Raw genomic sequence first — 22,304 nt, 5'->3', positions numbered from 1 at the left:
CATCTATGTGGTGACTCTTGTTTGTATTTAGATTAATTCATAATCAATTATTGAGTACATCTATTAATGAAGAAACAACATACATACATGTTAGCTAATTCAGCTAAATGTTTATCAGGCTTGGTCATAAACAAAAAAAAAAAAATAAAAATACTATTCTATGACATTTGCATACAGAACTTTCTGATTATTTTTTTTTCATTTCATTCATAAACTCGAATATAAATGACTAATAATAAATGAAGTACAGTGTGGTTTGCACTATTGTACAGTCCTAAAGTTACTTAAAGCTAATTTTAAAGCTATAAGGCTTAGTAACACTCATTTAACACCTCCTTTCCCGTTTATATTTTAAAATAATCTTTCTTTCCCAGTATTTGTTGTTATATTTCAGTAGTTTTATTTCTTTTTCTTTTTACCAAATCACTGCAACTCTGTAAATAATTAAACGTTTCTCTGATTTTTATTACATTTATGTGAGAACACTGCCACCGTGTGGCCATGTGAAGTACTGCATGGTGATGGGGGTAGGAACCTTAGTTGCCTCCAGTAGTTTCTTGTCGGAAGGTTAAACAGTAGGAAGCGGTTTGCCATGGTTTGACTGGATCAATGCGGTTTTAATTCGTTTATTGGTGTTTTTGTAGCTGTGTACCATTACTGACTATGAGTAAGGAGTCCAGAATGAAGGCGACAGTGAACCAGAAGCTGACGGAGATGGGGGAGAGAGAAAGGTAATGGTTTAAAAACGTCCTTCACACGGAATGTTCCCCGTTTGTTTTTTTTGTTACTCTTCCATGTTGTCATCATGTTTCACACACCGGTCAGACAGACATTAATGAGCACTAACAGGGGATGGGAATCAAACTGATTAGCTAATCATTAGGTTCCAGCTGCCCGGAATATACTGTTGTCCTCCATTTTATTATTCTTTCTGTTTCCGTGGAAACCATGCTCCCCATGATCAAACAATCACCACATTTGGTTAAAAGATGACTTCAGCCGCAAAACATGCCAATCGTCCTAAAGGTGGCGCTACAGTAAGACTCTGAAGTTCAACATTATTCAATTGCACAACAAAGAAATCAATCGAATTTATTACTAGATTTAAAAATTTGACTAAAATGTAGCCTCATAATGGAAGAACCTTTAGTACATTTAAACTAATTCAGTTTATGAAGTTCATAACTACGGAAACGTATAGCATTAACTTGGAAAAAAAAAAATCTGGTTTTGCTGAATAATACATTTTTTTTGTTTTGTTTTTGGGGTTATTTTTTCTGTTTTTTGGAAGAAGAAAAATTCTTCTGTTTTTTTTTTTTTTTTTTTTTTTTTTGAGAATTTCTTTTTCTGTTTTCATGCAAAATGTTCAGTTTTTTGTGCACATTTCCCCCCTATTTTTCTGAGCTTGGAGGGCATTTGAAACAACAGATGCATTTATGTCTTTATTAAAACAAAATGGCCAGCTTTTTTTTTTATATTCAGAAAAAAAAATAGCATGAAATAACAGGAAAAAAATACTCTGAAAAACAGCAAAGAAAAAAAAAATGTCCAAAAACGTCAAAAACAAACAAAAAAAAATATTCAGAAAAACTGATTTATTGCATTCTTTCAAAGTGAATGCAATACACTTCCATACATGACTGTTTTTATCAATTACTGTAAAACTGATTCAACCTTTGACTTATTTGACATCATACTTCATGTAAATTATTGTTATTCTTTTTCAGTGTTATTTATAAAAAATAATACTAATGAAGCAGTCATTTAATTTTTGGATGATGTTTGGAAAATATCAGAATTTTATCCAAAAAAAAAAAAAAACTGAAGTTTTCACAGATTTTTGATTTTCATTCAATTGAAGTCGGTGCAAAAACAATCACTTATGGAGTTCTTAAATCAATGAAATCAAATGATTTCTTTTTTTTTTTTTTAAACATGTTCATTCTTTGTAACATTAATATGCTATTGCAATGCCTTCATTTTAGTGATGATAGTTCACAGTCATAACCAAAGATGTCACGATACGAATAATAATTTATTTCAGTTTTTTGGTTTTCCTCCTTTTTAGTTTTGGCTAAAAATTTCAATTTCAGACTAAAGGAGCTGCTGAGGGCAAAGCTGACTGAGTGTGGTTGGAAGGACCAGATGAAGGCTCACTGCAAAGGTAAAACTATAGATTGTGTGCAAGATAAACATTTGATTGGTTGTTGTAATCAGGGCTGGGCGATATGGACCAAAAGTCATATCTCAATATTTATTTTTTCTCAAAATGGCCATACACAATATAATTGTTGATAACTTTAATTCAAATCAAGTCTTACCAGAAAGACTATTAAATTTGCTGATGCAAAATGCCACAAAGGGAAAAACAACATCACTTTGAGATTGGTTAAAATAAAATAAAATTAAAAAAAAACACTTGTGCGTGTATCAACTAGCAAAAAATGACAGCAAAAAAAAATACCCCAAATTACTACAAAAACACAAATTAACAGTGAAATACAAAAAAAAATAACACAAATATTTAATAGAACAACAAAAATACACAAAGGGAGAAGAAAAAACTATCCAATGGGGCAACAAAAATACACAAAAAAAACCCCACACAAATGTACAAACAAATGGAATAATACACAAAAGACACAAAAAGAGAAAAATACACAATGGGACAACAAAAACCTTTATTTCCCTAACCTTTAGCCTAGTCAATTTTGGTGATATAGAAAATTACAGTATTGTCTATATCAATAATCAAATCTATTCTTCCATGTAACCCTGTTTACAATATCTGCATTGTAATTGACAGTCGGTACTTTTCACATGTCAGAATAGGAGCATGTTAAAGACCAAGTCTTATTATATGGTCGATGGTCTCTGATCAATTCTGCAATATTTTTTTTTATTACATTATAACAGGTACAATGTTATTAAGTGAATTATGTTTGTTACAAAAAAAAACAATTTTGTTTGTTACAGATGTCAATAGTTTTAACATCTGTTTGATTTACAGATGTCTGTAGTTTTCATTCAACAACATTTTATATATATCTTTAATTTGAACAATAGTATGACGAGTTTTTAAATCGTCATCCAATGAGTTCCACAACCTGATCCCAGTGACAACAACACCTCTGTTTGAGTGAAATGTGAACACAATGGTTTCCTTTCCTCCTGCTGTTTTCATCTGTGATTAGTATACATTTATTATAAATGTGCTCTGGAACTAATTTATTTTTGATTTTCCACATGGGTCAAGACAATTTTTAACTGGGCAAAATCTGTAAATTTCAAAATAGTACCTTTAATGAAAAGTGAATTCATGTGGTGTCTTGGACTTTTGTGATTTATGATTCTTATGGCGTTCTTTTGGAGCAGGAAAACTTGGTCAGTAAAGCTTTTGCATGCATTACCCCAGATCTCAATACAGTATGTGAAGTATGGGATAATTAGGGATGTATAAATTCTGAACAATGCCCTTTCATCAAAAGTATACTTTACTTTATGTAATATGCCAATACATTTGCTTATTTTTTTCTTTATGTATTCAATGTGACTCTTCCCATGAATTTTATCATCTAGCATGACTCCCAAAAATGTTATTTCTGAAACATTTTCAATAGCTGTATCGCTGATGGTAATCTTCTGATCGCCATGCTTTTTTGTCCCAAAAATCATACTTTTATTGTTTTTTCAGTTTAAATACAAATCATTCCTGTCAAACCATGTTTTTAAATATGTCATTTCAGTTCTCATATCACTGATGAATGTTTCTGGATCAGATCTGGTTTTGTACACGGTAGTGTCGTCTGCAAATAAAAGACAATCCATGTTTTTTGCTAATCTCATAGATGTCATTGATAAATATAATGAAAAGAAAACACGACAGGTCAAACCTTTTAGAACACCATCATTTTTCCAGTTATCAATTGCAAATCAAGTTGTGCAAGTCCAATAAATAGCTTGAAATGGTACAAAGGTAAGTGTTGAACAGCCAGAGGTTAAAAAAAGGTTTGATTACCCAAAACTGAACAATAATCTACATTTCAGAATTATACAAATGGGCCTTTTTCAGGGAACAAGAAGTGGGTTAATAATATAAAGCTGTTCTGCAGCAATGAAGGTTGAATCAGCCTTGAAAGCTGGTGCTACTAATTACTACAGGTGTTCCATCTTTTCTTGGTTACTAACAACCCCCTCTGTCTGCATAAAAGCAGTGTTAGAACACACTGTGGTACCAGACCCTCATGAACATCAGGTAAACAGTATTGTTCATGGATTCCATCATTTCTTCTTCAACTCAAATTGCTTATTTGTTCTATGCTTTCATTTCAGAGTGTAATGACAATAAATGTGTAATTTTCAGTAAAAAACTGAAAAAAATGTGGTGTTCTAAAACTTTTGACCAGTAGTGTATATATATATATATATATATTTTTTTTTTATAGCTTAATTTGTTGTAAAATACTTCTCTTAGCAGTGGCTGCTTTTGCTACTTCTCAGACCAGCATGAAAAGCTCAGTTAGATGGATTTCTGAGTGCCTCCTAACTCAGACCTTTCCCTAAACAAGCCACACTACAGAACTCACTCACACATGCTGTCCCATAAGGAGAAAAACACTTAACTGGCACATATTGTGCAACTGTTTATCAACATGAGCTGTGTGGAATTTTGCATCAGCACATTTAATCCAGAATTGTCTTTTTGATCAGACTCCATTTGAAATAAAATTATTAACTTTTATATCGTATACCCCCATTTTGAGAAAAAATATTGATATAAGTTTTGGTCCATATCGCTCAGCTCTAGATATTATGTAAACATTGTGTATAATAATATTTTTGTACTCCCAAAAATGCTTTAGGGGTCACTTGTGCGCCCCTGGAAAAATGTCCGAGTAGAGCTGCGTCTGATGCAATTTGTAGAGGAAAGTTAGAAGCTGTGAGCGTCATCCATAGTTAACTAGATTTGAGAAGCTCTACGCTAAGCCTGGGCGGTAAAACTATATAAATATATATCACAATAGAGATGTATTCGATATCAATAGAAAATATGTGCGATAGAATGTTTGAAAATTTCACTGAACTCTGGAAACAACCCCAACCCTGAACCGCAAGGCATTCTGGGGGATGTAGGCAGGGGAACTGCTTGAGAACCAGACCAAGATCCTCAGCCAGATCCACACAAAGTTCCCACAAACACGTTGACAGAGAGAAAGATGCACGCTGGAAACTCCACTGACGCATGCTAAGCTAAGCAAACCCACCGACACATCAGCCTGGGCTAAGACATACCTGTCAAGTTTTGGATTTGAAAATAAGGGAAATTTTCTGGTGCCCACTACCAGCCGTCCCACGCTCCAGCATCCCTTATATTTTAAGATAGGTGTCCAATAAATCTAAAATAGCCACTTGTCAACCACTTACTAAATACAATTAAGTGATTATAATCTGGTAAGGTCGACCTTTATTAACATTGAAATGCTGTGAACATTCCTACTAGGGCTGGTGATATGGACCAAAACTCATCTCAATATATTTTCTCAAAATGGTGATATACGATATAAATCTTGATAATTTCATTTCAAATGAACTCTGAAAAGAAAGAGAATTCTGGGTTAAATTTGCTGATCCAAAATGCCACAGAGGCTCATTTATTAACAAATGTCCCTGTAGGGGACAGCATGTGTGAGTGATATGTAATCTGTGGTATGGCTTGTTATGGGGAAGCTCTGAATTAGGACTCTGTTCTGAGGAGTAAAAGCAGTGACTCTTAAAACTAGTATTTTGATACAAAATAAGCTATTATATATAATAGAAAACTCGATAAATTTTAAATCTCAATATATCGCCCAGCCCTAATTCCTAAATTATAAAACAGCCTAAATTAAAACATAAATGGATATATTAAGCACGTGCTTATTCAATATACTTACAGTTTATATACAAGTCAACACGTTGCATATTTACTGTTAATTTAACATTGCTTGTCTTTAAGTTAGACATTTACATTTTATTTTATTACCTATTTTCTTATAATTTCTCATGCTCACTCATGTGGTTTACTGATATTCACTAATGACTTATTAGACACATTTATTACAGACTTTACATCCTTTAACACTTTATAAAGCAGTGTATATTTGTGGAGCTTGTGATTGGCTGATTTCTCATGGTGACTTACGTGGTTCCTTCCGCTGTGGGAGACGTTAAAATATCAGTTATTAATCTAACAGAACGTGTAACTGTGTCCCATCTGCTGCTCTTTAGGAAGGTAAACTTTCTGTTCCAGTTTCCAACGTATTTACACCAGTTCTTTGATTTTTTAGACGGAACGCCTTCATTCATTCATCATCTCTTTTCTGAGTTGTTTCCGGGTTTGTTGCCGCTTTCAGCACTAATCTCGCGAGAACTGTCACTCAGGCCATTTCAGGTGGAAGTTCTCACGAGGCTCGTGGCGGCGTTCAGTTTAGTAAGGCATTTTTATTTATTATTACATTAAAATACAGGATATTTACGGGAAAATACTAATACGGGAAGATGGCGGGAAAGAGGGGTAAAATACGTGAGTTTCGCGACCAAAACGGGATACTTGACAGGTATGGGCTAAGAACTAACGCTAACAACTGGACCGAGTAAAAGGAAGAGACCAAGTAAAAAGGACACCGCTTACTGTCATCAAACCAGTTTTGCAGCCTCAGACACAGGGAGCTTTTTTCCTGGTGTATTGAATAATGAAAAAAGAAAATGTTGAAATTTTGAGGGATAATGGACAAAAATCTGCTTGTAGTCTAGCCTTAGGTCATTGCTGAGTCTTCCTACAAGACAATGACCCAAAGCACACATCAAAAGGATACCAAAACCAATATCCAGCAGTAGCCCACACTAGGAATGTGCGATATTTTATCGTTTATGATTTATCGTCAAAAATATTCTCACTGGTAAGAATATGTCATCCCACGATATAAACGATAAATTCCCATGTCGGAAATTAGCGAGGGCTAAAGGATATAAGCTAAACATGTCACAAATAAATGTTAGCATTAAATTAATGTCACTATTCATCCGTCCAAACTTGTGAAACGCAATATTTTTTCATTATATTTCACGTGTTCACAGACAAAGCTGGTCCCATTAGACTAATGTAACTATTGAGATTATTACACCTAAATATACTGAATGATTAAATCATCAGCTTGATCTGGTTTAATTATAGGAAATCAGAGTTATTTATTAACCATAACTTTATGTACAATGAATAAAACAAGATTCAGCAACAGTAAACACACTGGAGTAATTTGTGCTTTGTTTTTTATAGAAAATAATTTAATTTTAAGTGAGGAAATAAATTCATTTTGTACAATAACACTAATAGAGTGATCCGTGTGCACTGATATATTCCATAAAATATCAGCTCATAAGCACTGAGTTAGCAGCTAGTGTAGCCTTTTTTAATGCGTTGATGTATTCAAATGTATTTGTGTTTGTAAGCAACCTGTTTACATTTTAAGTTGGGAATTGTTTTATTTATTTATACATTTTTATTTATCGTGATGTTTATCGTTATGATAATGATAAATAGCAGAAATTATTGGGATAATTTTTTTAGTCCATATCGCCCATCCCTAGCCCTGTGCAGAGTCCAGACATCAATCCTATTGAGAATTTGTGGCGCGCGCTTAAAGTGAACGTACATGCTCAGAAACCACATAATTTGGACCAGCTGGAACAATATGCAATGGAAGAATGGGCCAAAATCCCTCAGGAGACCTGTGCCAACCTAGTAAAGAACTTCTCTAAGAGGTTGTTTTCTGTTGTGGCTCAGAAAGTGTCACTATTGACTATTAATGAACAGGGGGCTAGTAATTTTGGATGTCTCATTTTTGCCCTTTTTTATTTTAACTCATTGTATCAATAACATATCCTATTAAAACTTAGTGAACATTTTGTCTTTGTTATTCTGGAAACATATACACTACATGTATTTCCAGGGAGAAATCAAGAGTTATGTCTTATTTCATAAGGTGGGCTCAACTATATGTTCACAATAGGAGATTAATGAGGAAATTTTTTATTGCTGTGATGATGGAAGAGATGACAGATGTGAGAGTATGCAACACAAGTGCCAATATTTGAGCTACAGCGGCTACACTACACAATGGAGTTCACTAGGGGAGGGGAACATAATCGTTCTGTTGGTTTTGTTGTGTATTTTGGCATGTTGTGACTTAAGACTCTCTTCTTGTTCCTTGGTTTTGTGCAGAGGTCATCAAGGAAAAAGGCCTGGAACAGATCACAGTGGAGGACCTTGTTGTAGAGGTCACGCCGAAAGGAAGAGGTATCGTACTTTCCCCACATTAACCTGTCATAAATGACTTAACCCACGACTACCCAAGACAATCCTCTAGTTGTTGCGCAAAGTCAATTTCTTTGAATCAGGTTTGTCTCAACCACTTGTAGATTGCAGAAGGATGATTTGAATGTGTTAAATAAAGAAAACCCCAAATCTTGTCTCCTTCAAATGAAAAATGTCTGATTTTTCTTCTCTCCGTGCAGCCTTGGTACCTGACAGTGTCAAGAAAGAGCTTCTCCACAGAATAAGAACCTTCTTATCTCAACATGGCACATAATCAAAGACCCTGAGTAAAAACCCATCAGTGCCACTTTAGTGCAGATCAATGTTTTGGTAGGTTACTTATTTTTTCAGTTAACCTTTTTGAACTTGAGCTTAAACTCATATAGTCTGACTTTGTACTAGGGAAGCACTGTTTAAACTAAAGTGATTGATTTCATTTTGACTATGACTGTGTGTGATAATGGCAATCAGCATATCATCTTTTTTTTGTAATGCAGTGGTGTAAACACAGTACAATAACTGACTTACCTTGTGTATGCTTTAACTGATAATGTCACATTAGTGGAATAATAAAGCTCACATTTGTTAAAAAGTAGATTTGCTGTTGAAATCTTATTTATAAGAACTACTGCTTCTTTTTTACATGCTGGAAGTTCTGCCCACAGTTATTACCACAGGAGAAGATAATATTTTCTTTATGTTCACCCTAGTTTATGCAATGACATCATCGCTGGTCCTTCAAGCTGTTGTTTGAATCTTTAGTTTTCTCCCCTACTTTGTCTTAGGTTACCATTTTGTATTTTTCTTTCTTCTGATTTTGTCTTTACACTTTCTTTTTCCAATTTGTTGCGACTCAGCCATTTCTAGCTTTGGGGGGGCCTTACACAGAATGCTTTTTGAGGGCCCACAATTTCTGTAACTACATGGAAAGATTCCTCATCCATTAAATTGTCCACGATCTGCTGAATGAGGAACAACAATCAATCATTCCCATAATATTTCTCACGATTTTGACATAATGTCACCTCAGAAACACTTTATGATAACGACTTACTTTATTCCTATACATAGTTCCCACAGGCCACGTGACCTCCCCGGAGACGCCATCTTTGAGGGCAAGCTCAGAGGCACTCTTGTATTGTTTAATTGCTTCGCTGCATTCTACTCGACAAAATACTGATAAAATGTCTTACAAAACCAACACAAATGGCCGGTAAACCACACAAAAAGCAGTACAGAGATGGTTTAGATAAACAAACGAGACACAGATACGACAGCAAGACGGAAAGCATCAGTATCAATCCGTACAAAGTTTATCAAACCAAAATACCCCATACCACAAATACCTTTCTGCAATAATGTACATAGACATTCTAAACTATTTGGTTTGTTCCAAAAAGAATGCAGGCTTTCAAATCACTCGAGGTTTACAACCAGTTTGTGAAAGGTTGGATGAAAGATGTGTGTGTACAGCATGATGGCGAATGGGAAAGTGCTTGTGACAGGCAGGGTATGCAAAACTATTTAGGTAAACATGGCAATTTATATCATGGATTTCAATAGGAGGGCAGGAGGGGGGACCCCGGCGGGCACCACAGCTGGGGAGATCCGCGAGAAGGGCCTCCAGAGTCGCCGTCGCCAGTCGCCGAGACCCTTCGCCTTCTGCCCGGCACCGGCGCTGACCCCAGGTGAAAGGAGCCGATTATGGCGGCAAGGCAAGGGAGTGGGGGGGGGAGTGCCGGCGAGGCGGGCCGAGCACCGAGTCTCTGGCTCGAGCCCAGCCCTGCTTCACACGCTAGCCCAACTGATTTAGCAAGTTACAGATCTGACTTGCCGACTTCCCTTACTGAAGAATCCACGTTTAAATGAATTATCGCTGCAATTAGTGCATCCATTAACCCAACACCAAACTACCATATTGTGCTCTTTTGGCTGTGAACAGACGCTAAACTCGTTTCAGCTGCCCACAGCATCGGCGCTGGGTCAGGAAATGCCCGTATGTTGTGACGTCATGTGGGAACAATGTATCAATTTTATTCTCCTCAGATGAGGCTAAGGGCTCAGCTTTGGGGCCCTGTAATGGATCACGAGACCCTTTGCAATTGCATAGTCGTCCTATAACCAGAAACACCAATGATAAAACTAGAGTAATGTTTCCTGAGCAGAGGGCCAGACTGGGGTACGGCAAAAGCCGTTTTTGTGCTCAAGGGCTGTGGGACTTCACAAATGACTGGGAACATCACAAATATTACATATACTATTAATAGATCCCTCAGTAGCTTCTTTTTGTGTTTATTTAGAACATCCAGAAAACAGAAGGAGGAGACAGCTGGTACGTAAAAGCCAGGGATGGAAGTACAATGTATCCTAGTCAGTGTCACGTTACACTTTTCCATTTTGTTGCTTTCAACTTAAAAGAAATGAGTGACGCTTAGTTGCTACAGCAACGTTAGCCACACTGCTAGCCCCTAAGTCACTCGTTTAATCGGAAAAAAGCATTGAAATGCATGATATGGTCCCAAAATATTATTTGCAAAACTTTGGATGTGGTTGGAAATGCAATGTTTCTTGTGATGTGTCACCAGGTAAACTCATCCTCATTTGTACTTACACCAACAGATAAACCTCTTTGTACCAGTGCAAGATTATGTACAAAAATTAACATTTTCGTCAGTTTGCCACTCTTTGTAGACATTCAGTCACCCATTTTCCAGTGATGAATAGTATGTAAATTCGTGATATTGTCCTAAAACATGCATTGTGAGGCATTTCCATCACGGAAATTCTGTCATGTTGGGGCCCAATTTGAAATACATTTAAAAATAATAATAATAATAATAATAAACAGGACTAATATTTTTCTTCGCTGTCTTTAATTTTTCCGTCCATTTTTCAGAAAATGGGAGGCCCTAACCAACATGAAGCTCAAAAACCTTAACGCAGCACCTCAGACACAAGCTTGTGTAGTTCTTTTAATTGAAAAAAAGTAGCTAGAATGCAGAAACGGTGCTCTGTACCACTTACCTGTTCATTTCAATCACCAACTTTCTGCGTACTTACCTCCTCAATAGCTCCTTAATAAACCCACAAGTCTGATGAACAAGTTGATAGAGTCAGGGAAGCAATCAGATCATCCCAAGTGTTTCCAGTGGTTTAATTTTACATTTGGTGAATTTTGGTGACTTTACGGCCTTGGTGTGATCAGCAGCCTCTCAGAGGAACTAACCTGCTATGAAACCTACCAGAAGGGAGCTTTATAATAATATTTAGACATTCTAAAGTTTAAAGTTTACACATGATGTACGTTGTGTGGGGAGGCAGGAAACTGAACAGCCGATGGTAGCTTTGGAGGAGAAAATAAAAGTGAAATGCAGTGATACACAATTACTTTACTCACAGTAATATTTTTGCAGTAGGACACTTGTGAACACGTTTGTCATTTACATGCAGAGGCTCTCTCACACACACACACACACACACACACACACACACACACACACACACACACACACACACACACACACACACACACACACACACACACACACACACACACACACACACACACAGAGCAACAGACAAGAATGTCCCACACCTTTCTTGTCTGTTCGCCTTGGGCTCGTTGTGAGCTGATGCACATTGCCACAGTTAGAGCGTGGGTCTGTAGTTCTGGTCCATGTGCACATCTAATGGTCTTTGGAACTTCTGCATTTAACATAACATAAAGAACCCATGTTTTGAGATAAATGCAATCCTTCTAATTGAAAGGAGCTTTAGTAACTAAGCCCCAAAACAAATATATTTGGGTATGAAGTAGTGCTGCTGATTGATCCTGGTCTAACTCTCCACATTTTAGACAAAGTATTTAAATTTGGCATATTTAGTTGTAAAATGTCTGTGACTGCCCTCTATAGGTTGAAATCCGGCTATTACAATAGATTTTTCCTATACACCTTTTCGCGGTGACATCATCATCCAGGACATTTGCCTTCGCAACACCCTCCGCCATTTTAAGAGGGGTTTACATTTGCCTGACAACTGCTATTTACACTATATACACTATTTACCGCAGACAACACGAAGGTTTTACTCGATGTTGTACGAATATTTCAGCAGATTAGAGCCAAAGGCCAAGCACCGATGTGAAGGGAAGTTACATCTGGTTGGTTTGGAATCATGTCCATACCAAGCACCTCAAGGTTCATGGAAAAACGACCCGACGACATGGTCAGATCTCCAATGGCCTGCTATTTACGAGTAGCTCATTAACAGCCCTGGCGTCTACACAATGGAGAAGATGAGGACTTACAAAAGCTTGGATGCATAATAATATAATAATAGTAATACAGCCTAAATTAAAACATAAATAGGTATATGAAGCACATTTAAATTTAATATAATATACTTACAGTTTATATACAAGTCAACGCATTGTATATTTACTGTTAATTTCATGTTGCTTGTCTTCAAGTTAGACATACTAGCCATAAACATTTCAGTCATTACTGAATAAATTATAATTTAAATGTAGGCTAATAATCATAATCAATGTTGTAAAATCAGTCAGGAAGAAATGAGTCTCCAAAATACACAACCAACCATTAACAAAATGTCTACTGCAAACATTGACCACTTTGATTTTGGGTTCCATGTAGTTCCATCTATGTTTGTTCGCCTCAGTGTTTGGATCCATAATTTTTGTTTCTGGCCTTTTTCTGTCAGTATTCTGCAAAAGGTTATCTTTTCCTTCAGCCAGGCGTGGTCATGACAGCCAAATATTACACAGGACTTGAGCATTATACAATAAAAATCAGCCAGGTATAATCAGTGGAAAATAGCGGTTGTCAGGCAAATGATTACAACTCTTAAAATGGCGTCGCGCGTTGCTTAGTCAAGTGCTGACGTCTCGCGAAAAGGTGTATTGGCTGAGAATAAGATCATGTGACATTTAGGGAACTTCTGTCACAAACAAGCACTGTTAGCCCCGCCCTCTTTATAAAAACTAGCACCTGTGGGCTCTACAATCTGTGGTGAGTACGTTGGATTGAGAAAAGAGTGAATAGAGAGGTATAGTGAGTAATGAGTAGCTAGTTAGCATAGCACAGATTGTTCTATGGAGATTTTATAGTATAGACTGGGCATGTCTTAGCCGCTACAGGAGCCCCGCCCATGATCAAAACATTTTTTTTTTTTTAAATATCCCTCCTAGAAGTAGGTCAGGAGAATGCATAGGTTTAGTAAATCTTTAAATAACTTTTTAAAAATAATTAAAAAAAACCTACATGCAACAAGTGGTCATACATGCCTGTCTGCCCCAGGGCGGCTGTGGCTACAATAGTAGCTTACCGCCACCGTGTGTGGAGTGAAAGAATAATGCACATCAGTGTATAGCACCTTGGGTGTCTATGAAAAAACGCTATATTATTATTTTGAATTTTGTCTGTAGTGCTTGCATCGCATGTAAAAATCAACCTGCTCACTCACAGTAACTTATCCATAAAGCAAGGAATCTCTGTCTGTCCGTGTGTCTGTGTGCGTGTTCCTCAAATATCTCTATGAATCAGGCTCAGATTAAGCTGAGACTTTCAACATGGCTGCTGCTTGGTTCAAAGGTGTGCAACATTGGATTTGTTTGGACTACAATGATACCGTTCATAAATGATTTAATAAAATTGTCCACCGGGAGCGGAGCGCGCCAGAGCCAATCACTGCACAGCTGCGCAGAGGAGAAAACACACTGGGAGGAAAGTTACCAGCACCAGAGCCACCCCCACCTTAGGCTTTCACTATATATATATATATATATATATATATATGTATGTATGAATACAGACGTCCTACGGGCACTGCACTAGTGCAAGTAAGTACGCATAAAGTAATAAAGTAGAGACACTAAAAGCAACAACAAAAATCTGTTGTTCATGTGGTTTTCCTATAATCTGCAAATATAGCTATAAAGCTGTTGCATGGCTTTTAATTTGCAAAGCTAATGTTTGCTATCATGCTTGAAGGCTGAAAGCGTGTCCTGGTGCATACTTGAGTATGGACTATAAAGACAATTTTATTAGTGCAGTGCTCCTTTGGACTCGATCACCCTTTTCAGTCTGTGTGTGTTTTCTTAAAGCTGCAGGACCTGCTGTGACGTTAGCGCAGGTGACAACACGCTGATATACAATACCGCTGCAGTGGCCAAATGTACCTCAGCAGTCGTGCTCCTTTAATGGCCTCCATCAATCCCCATGTTATCAGCACACCTCCCCTGGCTCCTGTGTGTATGAACGGGGTTATAGGTTCAACAGTGTGTTGCTGACTAGCACGGGATAGAATTACCTGTGATGCATTTTATTATGCTGATTTTTATTAACTTTTTAAAACTTTCTTTTCCTGTCTTGTCAATATCACTCAGCTCCTGCACGAGTCTGCAGAGCAATGACACGTCGTCATGAGAGGCCGAAAGTTTGACAAAAGAAAGCAAAAACTATTCAGTAAGTCTCAAGATCTTTGAGTTTGAGATGTGACTGAAGCGGTTTGGTGCAGCGGCTGACCTTAGTGGTGAAGCCCTCTCTGATCCAAACACCATCATTCAGGCAACAACAAAGAGCGAGGCCACTCGCACTCCACTAAAGTCAACATCAAGCTGTGTCGGAGCAGCTCTTGATGACATTTAAAAGGAAAATGCAAACATGTTATATGTGTGTGAGTAAGTGTCCGTAGATATGTTCATCACCCCTGCAGTCGGGTTGTTACAGCGTGACGGCAGCTGTGTCAACAAGTGAAGGAGCCAAACGTGCGCTGCACTAGGTGCTCTCCTTTGGGCAGCGAAACAGACCATAAACACCTCCCTTACTGTACAAACGAGAAAAAGACTGGGTAGCACCAGGTGCAAACAGATGGCTGAAACTTAACTAAAAGACCCTGGGTTTAATTCCTCAAGTGGGGTTTGCATGTTCTCCCTGTGCTTGTGGGTTTCCTCCAATTGCCTCCTGTGGTAGGTCAAGGTTGTCCAAATGTGGCCCCGCAGTCAGTTGCAGTGGCAAGTCTACACTCTCATCTGTTTTTTGGATGATAAGCATAAGCAGTGTTTTTCATCCTTGGGGTAGTGACCTATGTGGTGTCGCCTGAAATGTCTAGTAATTGATAAAAAAAGAAATACTGGTAAAATACTTTTTTTTTAAATTTTATTATTGTTTTTCAAATTAAAACACCACACAATCGGATTTTACACTTTCACTTTCTCAAATATAGATCGAATTCAAATAAAATGGAGTGAAAGTAAAACAAACATGATCAAAAACTAATTCTGGAGAAAAAAAATGTATCTGGGGTCGCCAGAAATTAGAGATGTAAAAATGGGGTCACAACCTGAAAAAGGTTGGGAACCACTGCACTATTGCTTTCCATGTACTTCATTATTAGCACCAGAGAATAGATTTTTTTCCCCAAAAGCTCGCCCGCCAAACTGCATCCGATTTTACCGACTAGATTATTTCAACCCTGTTTGCTGCTTTTCTTTTCTTTATTAATGCTGCTAGAAATGTAATTTCCATGAGGGAGCCTTCTCAAGAGATCAATAAAGATCTGTCTATCTATCTATCTATCTATCTATCTATCTATCTATCTATCTATCTATCTATCTATCTATCTATCTATCTATCTATCTATCTACCTATCTGTCTATTTACAGTATCTAAAATAAAAAAAATCCCATTTAAACCTATTGGTACAGTAAACACAGTGCCCCCTGCAGTTAAACTTATGCATCCTCACTTGTTTTTTCTTTGGGAAATGCAGTTTGTCGAGTTTTGGTTCATTTTTTTTTATTTTTTTACTATGACTAAAGTACCTTTACATGTTGGTTGTGTCACATAATTTTGGAGATGGGTATTTATAAATCAGCTTTGAAAGGAGAATAGGGTAACTGAGACAAAAAAAAAAAAAAAATACAAATATAATAAACGTGGGATGATATAAATCGTGCATCCTAGTATAAAAACGTCACAAGATTTATCTCCAACGGTACGAGTGATATCGAGAGTATCAATATATTGAGCTCATTATCATTGATTGCATTGTGAACTCAGTAATATTTCTGTTAACAGCAGGATATCTGGAATGGCTTTGTGTACATATTTGTCAATGTTTTCCAATAAGGGGTTTATACTTTGCATCGTCACACACAGGTTCAATAGGGGAAAGAGGATTTACACACTCATTTCTAAGTGACCTCATGTGCAATGGCTCCTCTTCCATGTCACCATGTGTGAATGCCATGCCTGAGAAATTCACCTTAGAATCCTCTGAAAGAAATTTATGAGACTTGCAACAAGGGGTTGCTACGCTTTTTGAAGCCAGCACACTTGCCTTGACGTCTAATGCCAGCGAAAGGAGAGGCCTGCATGTAAAGAGTTTGAAACGTACTTGTGTTCTGCTCAACTGTTTTGTGCACACTAATGAGGCCTAGCTGCTCGTTGCTCCATGTTATTTCTGGCTTTGCTCGTCTCAGTCGTACCACACTCTCCCTTTTGCCTCTCAGTAGCCCAGGCAAATAATAAATAAAAGGAAATACATCATTTCTTGTTCAATCCCAGAGTCAAGATCAGGCCTGCCAAAGTTAACACAAAGCAATCTTAGGTAATGATCAGCAAACGTGTATAAAGTTTCATGGACCATGACTTCACGTAATTCTTGTTTAGATCATGTTGGCAAGCGCGATGCTGTTGTGGTAGGAATCATGCTCACGCACACGCCAAAGCTTGATAGCGGTGCTTCTGTTTTATGCGTCGCGGTAACTGATTTGATACGGTGTAACGCTGAGGTGAGGATTAGCTACCAGTCGTGAATTAAGGAATTTTAACAGATATTTTTTGACTGGCTCAGGCGCTCCATAAACACGTGTCAGATTTTCCGTTCATTTGTCAATGACTCAGAGCCAAAGTATTTCATCATGGTTCAATTGATGAGAATTATTTACTCGTTGTGAGAAAAAAAAGAAAAGAAAAGATAAACGGTGCGCTGAGTTGTTTTAGTGCTTTACCTACAGCACAGTGCCCTTTGCAGATGGAGAGCCGGGGGGTCTCTGTACAACAACACAGAGGAAAAGAAGTGAAACCCAATCCAGACATTGTTTACACTGTTTCTGATGTAAAGGCCACTTACTGTCGTGTCCAATGCCTAACCCTTAATTTGCTGCTCCTGCCTTTGAAGTGTGTGCATATTTCTGTTTCCTGACACTAGCTTCCCCTCCATTTCTCGACCCTACCTCTCTCCCTCCCTCTCTCTTTGCGAGCCCCAACAGTTGATATTGCAACAGGATAGGCCATGTTTCCATGTAGGGGCTCATTTTTAGGCCCTCTGATGATAGAAAACACAAGTGGTGAAGAGGAAAAAAAGGAGCGCTGGGTGCACGTATCCACAGAGAGGCCCCGGCTCGGGCCCAGACAACGCTGCAGGGGATTAGAGCACACCCTGGCAGCAGAATGGTTTCACTTAAGAATTTCAGTAATCACTTTTAGGAGTGTAATATATAGCTGACCTTCGGCAGCGCCACACGACCCCCCGCTCCCCCAGCTATTTGATCAAAGGAAGCGGCAGTGGCTGTGCAAACAGGCGCTATCAGAGGACTCCAATGGATTTACTGCCTGCTTCTTCTCTCTTGTCTCCCCAGAGTCGTGTGCTGATACACGCAGAAACCCAGTTCATCTTACAGAACACATTCCCCCCCCCCCTCCCGCACTAATTTACGGGCCAGATCATGACTATGGGGAGTGGGGGGGTAGCTTAAAGAGGGAGGAAGCGGCTGAAGGAGGCCTCGGGAAAAAGGGGAAAAAGAGAGAGGAGGTGGGAGCAGCCCCAGGCCCTGGTCCACTGCCTGCTGACTACGCCAAGGGCCACTGGTTCTCATCCTCATGGGAAAAGCCCGATAGGTGCCCTCGACTCAGCTGGAGCAGCCAAACACAGTGGCTTGTGCACTGCAACAATAACCACAAGGAGAAAAGAGGCCAGAGGGCTAACTCAGTGGGGTTTACACGAAGCCCTAAATCACAGGAGGCTGCGACAAAAGAAGGGGAAGATAGGATGTGCGTATCATAGCAACTATTAATAACCTCGTGTACTGGTGTGAACATAGCTCAAGTGTTTAAACTCTTTAAAGACATGTCCTAATGTTTCCATCCTGCTTTCCACTATATGTCATTTTGATAAATGTATTTAATGCATTTTGTCTCATTACCGACCAAAAAAATAAAATAAAATGAACAATTTCAAGATGTTGACCTTCATGCATTCAAAGGGAAATGCTTTTCATCTGCTCTGAGTCTTTAGTAGTTGGTTAGTTGTGGCTCATAGGAACTTGTTTTCTTTGCTGTACTACATATTGTATTCATTCAAACTGTTGTTGTTCTTTTTGACTGTTCCCATCTTCAAAATGATTCACTTGTTTCTTTCAAAGAACAGCTGGGCTGAACCACTGAACCAAGCTGCTGGGTGCATAGCAGAAGGTACCACATGTAACCAGCTGAGGGAGTCACAGGACTCAGGACAGAGTAGAGGGAAGGATGATCCTTTAAACCGCTCACTTCATACATCTCTCCTATAAAAGCAGTATCCATGGGAAGAAATATGCTTTATTACCGTCCGTTGATTGCAACCCGATCTCACTGGAGAATGCGACACTGTCACGAAAACGAAAGAATCTAGTAGTTTTGTACGTGGTGGCATGTTGTGCTGCAAGATGCATTGTTTTTCACGGTGAAACACACATTGTATTCTTCTTATTCTTCTCATTCTTTTGTGCTGATGTATTTAAACTAGAATGTACCTCCCTAACCATGACCCATAACATTTACTGTGTTTTCCAGCCCTAAACCTAAACTAAGCCCCTTTTATCACCTGTATTGCACCACCACATGTTAGAGCAGTGGTAAAGGCGTCCATCTTACATGTGGATGTCCAGGGCTTAAATCTCCATTTGATCTTTTTTCCCACCAAAGCCTAATTTTCGTGCCAGTACAAAAATATGACAACATTGTGTTGAAACACAGAAAACAATAGATTAGGTTTTGTGACAATGTCAAATCCGGTTGGCTAATTTACATTAGATGTTTGTTTTTTTTTAATAAAAACCCAAATCTAATTATCTTAATAAAATAGACTGGTTTTACTGTTCACATGTCAGGGTGTGCTAAAATGACGCACTTATTATTATTAATAATGATTTATATATTACTTATTGCACAAGTTAGGAGAATGTTTTCTAATCTAAATTGCTGCAGCAAACTAAAACTACACCTTACCTCTGAATATCACCAGACTCCGGCTTGTTAGTTGTGCAACTCGTGTGTGTGTGTGCACTCTAATGTGTCGGCAATTATTCTTCTAACTAAGCTTCCTATTTTAGAACCTTGAACATGCAAACATGTGTTCAGGGTTCAGGCCAGCCCTGCTGGAGTGCAGGTTAGTGAATCAGCTGAGGCTCATGTGGCTGGCCTAGTCTTGCTCTGAAGCAATAGAAAGTTGCATTTATTGTTGTACTGCATTGTAAATCAGACTTTATTTTTGCAGTATTAATCTGCAGGGGGATAGTAACTCACTAGTAGATCAAACGTTTTTTTTTTTTTTGGTTTTTTTTGCTGTAAGAATGATATTGTGTAGACTTGTAGATCATTTTGAACAGTGAGTCAAGCTCTCGAGAGGATGACTCCTGATAACGCCGGTGATCCTCAGACTTCTACTTTAAATTTACACAATGCCTGGCAAGTGGTTTCACTTAGAGACCCGAGTAACCATCGAAGGTACCGCCATGTACTGCATAGAAACAATTATGCCTGCAGGCATTGCATGATTTGGTTCCAGTGCAACAAAAATAATCCCAGATTTAAGAATCACACACTTGTTACAATGTGTGAAATATCTAGTACACATGGCAGAACATATAAGCAAAAGTCTACATATATTGTTCTACTCAATTCATTGTGATTGATTATCTTGCTCCCATTGACCCCTGGTCGACATGGGTGTTGGTTGGGCCAGTGTGTAACGACTAAAAGGGGATTGCCAAGAGTTAGAGGTCAACAGTGAGTAAGGTAATAATCACCCCGACAAATGAAGAGTGCACACTGCCTTCCACCAGTCATATTCAATGGTTTAATTCATTCATATAGATGGCTCGGGTTTATTGAATATCAAGCCCTGCTTGTTTTCGGTCAGGTTCACCCTTAACCATATCAATAGGCTCAGCACACGAGACACAAATCATTCCTCCCTAAAGGATGCAGCATTTATGGAGGAAATCCATAAGAACAAGTTTTAATTGTGGAAAAGTGAAAAAGCTTTTGGTTTTGCCAGTGCACAATTAGAAAAACAAAGACATAATGGAACCCGTGCACACCATTCCTATATTATCCTAAGTATTGTTAGTACCGTAAGTTATTTGAGCTCTTGACTCGGACACAATCTTCTGCATTGGAGGATCAAACTTTGTTCAAATGTAAAAGCATTGACTTCAGTGATCTGCAGTGAAGTTCGTGGCTGGTGAGCCACTAACTTACAGTGAGAGGATTTATAAATATGCATGTATGTGGCCTAATTATATTTTATATTGAAAAAACAACATGTACAGTAGACTATATGTTCTTATCTTTATTTATAAACTTGAAGTCAATGCTCCGAATCTTCTGTCGTCTGTTACCTACTGGTCAAAGTTTTCTTTTGTTTTCCTTCTCCTTCCATTCTCTCTGTTTTAACTTTGATTTAGGATCTTGCATATTAAAGTTGGTTGAAGCTTTAAACTGGAACCTTAAGCCAAATTATCACTTTTAAGTACACTTTTAATAAGTTCATGCAAATGATACAGATACAACTGCAAAGTCATATTTTTTTTCAAACAAAAGTGAACATAAACTATGATTAATTGAAGGAGCTAACATATGTGATGAATAAAATCAACATTTATCTCAAGACACCATTTTTATTTTTGAACTATTTGTCTTCTAAACAAGTTTCTTTCATAAAGTATTTTGAAAAGGCAATTATTTTAATATGATACTGTAAGTCTACCAATCCTTACTGATGTAGTGAGAGTAAGAGTGAGATTGTAGTAATTTCAGAAACAATATCTGGTTGGGCGGTATTGCTCCTTGGCTTGGTCGCCAACCGCTGTAAAACTACACAAAAGAACAATATCTGGTAAAGCTTTGCTCTGATTTACACTAATAATGTTCAAGAGTGGTCCTCATTAAGGCCTCAAAACGGTTTGTGATTTCACTCAGTGTTCATTTTGTCAACAAAAATAATGATGGAATATATTGGTTGAGCTTTTTTTCTATGACAAAGACGAGGCAATGATAGGTCAGTGATAAAGACATTATGAAATGTAGATGTGTTTTTGTGACTAAAATCTTGGAATGTGTGCAGATTACAATCCTATCAGGTGATTATATTCCAAACCACTAAGTCAACCATTTACACCTCTGAAACACACATACAAGACAAGTTGGTGGGAAAACAAAGGTTGTATATGTGGAATATCTGTCCGTATCATTCAGGTTTGGGATTGGGAACAGTATAGGATGGAGGTCACGTGACAACATACTTTGTTAGATGATGTTGCTATGGCAGCACATTTTTGTGAGCTGCCTTTTTTTTAAAAGAAACAAAAAAACAAATGTGATCTAAAGTTACATTTTCTGACATGTATTTAAGATAAATGAAACTTACTAGGATCAGCACATCCTTCCACTGTTCTAAGAAATGAATCTGATCATTTCTAATAAATTGGAACTTTCAATGATGTGTTAATGTAGATGTCCATTTCAGACCCACTTGCTCCTGTTTTTCAGGGTCGCGTGGGGGTCTGCTGGTGCCTATCTCCAGATCTCCCTATGGGGCGTTAGGCGGGGGTACACCCTGGACAGGGCACCGGTTCATCACACGTTCACGCTCACATTCACTCCTA

General features: G+C 37.9%; 1 protein-coding gene across 1 annotated transcript; it reads left to right on the top strand.

Moving 5' to 3' along the window:
• The first annotated feature begins 542 nt into the window (after positions 1-542).
• On the top strand, positions 543-8,948 carry eny2 (ENY2 transcription and export complex 2 subunit). Its single transcript, XM_028471171.1, has 4 exons — positions 543-731; positions 2,094-2,164; positions 8,261-8,335; positions 8,554-8,948. The coding sequence occupies exons 1-4, from the start codon at positions 664-666 to the stop codon at positions 8,625-8,627; spliced, it is 288 nt and encodes a 95-aa protein (XP_028326972.1). The 5' UTR covers positions 543-663; the 3' UTR covers positions 8,628-8,948.
• The last annotated feature ends 13,356 nt before the right edge of the window (positions 8,949-22,304 follow it).

This window comes from Gouania willdenowi, chromosome 16 (genome assembly GCF_900634775.1).
Source record: "Gouania willdenowi chromosome 16, fGouWil2.1, whole genome shotgun sequence".
Classification (NCBI taxonomy): Eukaryota; Metazoa; Chordata; class Actinopteri; order Blenniiformes; family Gobiesocidae; genus Gouania; species Gouania willdenowi.
Note: the sequence above shows the minus strand (reverse complement) of the source record. Positions and strands in the feature narration are given on the sequence as shown.

Excerpts from the sequence above, each read along its gene's own strand:
- eny2 (XM_028471171.1), top strand. The coding sequence starts at position 664 with ATGAGTAAGGAGTCCAGAATGAAGGCGACAGTGAACCAGAAGCTGACG. Across the intron at positions 732-2,093 it reads GAGATGGGGGAGAGAGAAAG|ACTAAAGGAGCTGCTGAGGG; the intron begins GTAATGGTTTAA and ends TTTCAATTTCAG. Across the intron at positions 8,336-8,553 it reads GGTCACGCCGAAAGGAAGAG|CCTTGGTACCTGACAGTGTC; the intron begins GTATCGTACTTT and ends CTCTCCGTGCAG.